Below are 4,696 nucleotides of genomic sequence, written 5' to 3'. Positions count from 1 at the left end.
GGATAAAAGTTTGGACACAGATAACTTTATATTTTATACATCTGACGATTATTGATATTAAAACAGACCGGTGGGATGCCAGTGCCTCGCATTTCAATAGTAATACATGTATATTTAAAGGTCAGTGTAAGTTGTGAAAGTAGAACAGTTGTTGTCTGTATAATGTGGCTTTGAGGAAGGAAGTCTTCCTCTGATTGTTGAGATCTAGAAGAAGCAGCATCGCTGATTTGCTTGATGAATCATGGTAGCAAAGGCAGATACACCACACACCTATTACTTGCAGGGTGCATCAATTTCCTGTTGGTGATTTGGCTGTATGTGTGACGTGTGTCTGAAGTGTGTGTGTGTGTGTGTGTGTGTGTGTGTGTGTGTGTGTGGGTGTGTGTGTGATCGTTGTGTGTGAGTGTTGAGGTTCACACAAGCGAAAGCAACTTAAGACACATTTGAAAAAAAGCCATCTCTTGTATTTTTTTTCTTGCGTTGCACAGCAAACTCCATCGCCAGCAGTTTCACAGGCAGATTTCAGTTTGTTCACTGAACATTTCTCTGAGAATGAGTCTGTGTGCACTCTCTGTCTGAGTGCCTTTGGCTAACATGAGGCCAATTCCATAAAGTAATGGAGTCATAAAGCAGACAATGGTAATCAGACTTAGTGACAGGATAGAGGGCAGTGACATTGTGTCTGGATATAAATCTAATTTCATCCTTTCCTTCTCTTTCCTGTCCTGTCTATTATTATATGGTATCTCTACATTTCCATTAAAAAATAGAATAAAAATGATCAAGAAAGTTCCTTTTTATCCATTTTGACCACAGTAGCCTCCTTCAGCTTGCTTGTGGTAGCTGTGCCAGGGAGTAGAGAGAGTCCTCTTGGTTGCTCTCAGATTGAGTTGGTTCAGATTGCCCTGCGGGTTCAATGTCCTCTTTGGGCAGTTGAGCAACAGAGTACAGCGAGTCATATGTGACTCTGCTCTCTGTACACGCCCCCCTTGATTTGACCACAAACCTGGGAGTTAGATTCAAATAAAGATCGTTTGAATAGCTATTACCCCTCTCAGCTGCTAATTCAGTGACTTGGTGGTGGGAATAATTAGCATAGAGGACATGTGAGTCAGGCTGGTCTTCGGGTCTGATTTCATCAAATTCAGCATCCTTGAAATAGAAAACAGACAAATTAGGTGCACAATAAGCACCCAGCTGAAAATATGTTTTGTCCACAAGCAGCTTCTGTCTTTATGCCACTGCAGGGAAACATTAGTGTTGTGTTTTTCGTGAACCAATAATCCTTTTTAAAAATGTTTTCAAAGACCAGATATTCCAGGTGTTCTGTTTATTTCAGCATTGTAAAATTGTCCTGAATGGCATTAAAGTAAGAAATGAGAAAAGAATGCCAGAGCTGTGAGAGAAAATGCCTGAGCCCCACACAAGCTGAGGGAATGTATTTGAAAGTATTTCAAGCAAGTTGTTTATGTGGGAACCAAAACTGACCTCTTGTGTGTCTTCGCGTCGTGTATCAGCACCTGACACAACATCTGTAAACATAGAGGACATCATTTGTTCATAGTCTGGTGGAAGCTTTACTGGAGAAGACACATATTTGCAAGGTGTGGGTCGATTTGTGGGTCTTACTCAATTGCTGTTTCATCATCTTGCTCATCAGCTTCAGTAAGACCATCAGTACGGTTATTATGCCGATGACACCTATAACCAAATATGGTACACTTCCTGGACAAAGAAAGAGAAAGAGAGATGCAAAAAAAAGTTTGATCACACCTTATGGTACTGAGCATAAGCTCATTGTCCTCTTTGCTACAAATTTATCTTTTAACAATCACAAACTTGCTTTTCACAGGATATGTGAATACTGATATGTTGTTGCATGGACTGCATCATTTTAAATAAAGGTGGCAGAAATAAAGTAGTACTGGTAATGTATCTGAGAATATGATTGTATTGACTATTGTATGTGTATTTATATATATATATGAATACTTGTGATTTGCAACTTCAATTAACATTTAAATTAGTGCTGGGCAAGTTAACACGTTAACGCATTCATTAATTAACACCGACAATTATTTTATCGCTTGTTAACGCATTTTTTAAATTTATTATTATAATTGTTTTGTATTGAAAGACAAGAGACAATACATAGACATAACAACAAGAGGATGACAAGAACAGTGGGATAAAAGCCAGCAAACATCCTATAGTCAGACACTTACATGTTAGTGCACCTATATGATGAAATTCACGGTAAACGCATTTAAACGGCACAGATCGGGACCGAGCGAAGGACTTTGAAAGTTAGCGGAAAGATTAACGTGAGACAACATCCGGTTTCTTCAGACGAACATCCGGTTTTCAGAATAAGATGCCAACAAAGTATGAATTATATTCACATTAAGTATAAAACATGCTACCTGCATCTCGTGAACCAAATGTTATTGCACTTTTGTTCATATAGCAGTACTTTTAAAATAAAAGTGCGCAATATACTACTTTTGAATTCATGATTGAACTTTGCCATAACAATGCGATTAATCGCGATTAAATATTTTAATCGTTGCCCAGCACTAATTTAAATATATGCAGTAAATGTATTTAAATATGTTATATGGTTCAGATGAGTGCACTCACTATCAGATCCTGGTGTTGCTGATGCAGTAGTTATATTGAGGGTCGTGTTAGACATTTCAGTAATAATATCTGAAAAGTTTGAAGACATCGTGGAGCTGTATGTAACTGCAAATGAGAGAGTGGAACCAACGACGACTGCTTTTGGAGTCGTCTTGGGACTGGGGGAATGAGCTGAAAATAACAGACACAGTATTAATATCAACAATTTGGAAAGTTATTACTTTCGGGCAAAGGAGTGTTTTCTTAAAATGAAGAGAGTAAACTTACCTTCTGTGACGTTAAGAATCACCTTTATAAATGATTCATAGCCGGATTTCTCAAACACACAAACGTATGTTTTGGAGTCTGACTTTTGGAGATTTGTGAAGGTCACAAACAAGCTTTTTTCTTTGTTTTGTAACATTATTCTGTTTTCATAAATAATTTCTCCATATGCTACTTTGCCGATGATGTGATGGTCTTCCGAGCATGGACTGTAACAAAAGTACTTAACATTCTCTTTTACATTAGTCCAAGCGTCCCAGTCTGAGCATTTGATCGTCACACTTTCCCCAACACGACCGTTTATGTAGAGACGCTTCATCTCCACAATACTCAGAGCTACAAGTGGAAATAAAGGAAACATTTTTGCCATTGTCATAGTGTCTATGTACATTTCTTTTAAAATTGGTCCATTTTTACTATTTGTGATGGCAAAACTTCACTTAAAAAAAAAAACAGACCACAAAATAATAATAATAATAATAATAATAATAATAATTTAGCAAAATAAAGAACACATATTTCATCCAACAGCTACAGCATTTATACACAAGCTACAGTAGGTTGAAATACAGAAAAAAATAACTCACCAGAAAGAAGACAAGTGTATGCATAGATTTGTATCATCGTGAAAATGACAAGAGTACAAGAGAACAAGTATGGGAATCATCAGGTCAGTCAACAGTCTTTACAGCTCCCCTCCACTTCCCCTTCCTGTCATCAGTTGCTACTCCTCCCCTCCCCCGAACACAGACACACACGCACACACACATACTCACACTGACACAAAGCATACAGTGTAATGTGTAAGACTATGTTCGTGCGCACAAAACCAAAAACCATACAAATAAAAAAGAAAAACCGTATTAATTCAGAATTTGAACAGATATCAAAGAAAAGTGCAATATTTAAATGTAAAATATAATGTTTATGGCGGACAATTTGACACTTGAAAACACAAGGGCACAAACACTAAGTGTGCATGAGTTAGCAGCTCAGACGCACCAACTAAAAAAAAAAGCAGTCTTTTGAAGAATCGTCGCAAACTTTGCATTTTCTTTCTGCCGTGACATGTAATTCCAATTCAAAGTGAATAAAAGCACATCAGACAAAGTATTTGGGCCGCAGTCTTTAGCATTGTTACAGTCACTAGCAATATTCAGGATGTGTGTAAATCTTTCAAAGCCCACCAAACCCACCAAAGGCACCTGGACCTGATGGCATCCCCGGCCGAGCTCTTAAGGTGTGTGCATACCAACTGGCAGATGTCTTCACTGACATTTTCAACCTCTCACCGCTCCAGTCCCCACATGTTTCAAAAAGACCACCACTGTCCCTGTCTCCCAGAAGAATGACAAACAGATCTAAAGACGACAGCATAACCCTAACCATCCACACGTCCCTCTACCTGGTCCAGAGGAACGTGAATGTGAGAATGCTGTTCATTGACGACAGTTAGGCGTTCAACTCCATCGTGCCCTCTAAGCTGGTCATCAAGCTCGGAGACCTGGGACATTTCACCACCCTCTGTGGAGCTTCCTGACGGGCAGACCCAGGGCTGTGCGGAAAGGTACACCGCAGCCGTGAGACCGTGCGGACTGTATAGCGCACTGACTGCACATGCTCAGGTTTCGTTCCAAACTCTGGTCCAGTTGGTGGCATATGCATATACTGTAGCTGGTTTGGCAAAGAAGATAGCAAAGTGGATGCTTGTTTTGCAAAGAGGTTGTGCGAGGAGATCTGTCATCACCCACGTTTATATAATTTGTCTTCAAAAAAGTAAAAAGACAAATTG

At 39.1% G+C, this 4,696-nt stretch overlaps 1 protein-coding gene across 1 annotated transcript; it reads right to left on the bottom strand.

The window, feature by feature from the left end:
* Nucleotides 1-825: 825 nt before the first annotated feature.
* Nucleotides 826-4,696, bottom strand: LOC142948627 (uncharacterized). Its single transcript, XM_076090760.1, has 6 exons — nt 3,492-4,696; nt 2,908-3,240; nt 2,637-2,811; nt 1,630-1,721; nt 1,489-1,532; nt 826-1,152 (listed from the first exon to the last, which is right to left on the bottom strand). The coding sequence occupies exons 1-6, from the start codon at nt 3,526-3,528 to the stop codon at nt 826-828; spliced, it is 1,008 nt and encodes a 335-aa protein (XP_075946875.1). The 5' UTR covers nt 3,529-4,696.

Source organism: Anarhichas minor, unplaced genomic scaffold, assembly GCF_050575085.1.
Source record: "Anarhichas minor isolate MPS153535 unplaced genomic scaffold, ASM5057508v1 ptg000012l, whole genome shotgun sequence".
NCBI classification, from domain to species: domain Eukaryota; kingdom Metazoa; phylum Chordata; class Actinopteri; order Perciformes; family Anarhichadidae; genus Anarhichas; species Anarhichas minor.
The sequence above is the reverse complement of the archived record's forward strand: the minus strand, read 5'-3'. Positions and strand labels throughout refer to the sequence as shown.

Excerpts from the sequence above, each read along its gene's own strand:
- LOC142948627 (XM_076090760.1), bottom strand. The coding sequence starts at position 3,528 with ATGATACAAATCTATGCATACACTTGTCTTCTTTCTG. Across the intron at positions 3,241-3,491 it reads ATACACTTGTCTTCTTTCTG|CTCTGAGTATTGTGGAGATG; the intron begins GTGAGTTATTTT and ends TTCCACTTGTAG. Across the intron at positions 2,812-2,907 it reads GATTCTTAACGTCACAGAAG|CTCATTCCCCCAGTCCCAAG; the intron begins GTAAGTTTACTC and ends TGTTATTTTCAG.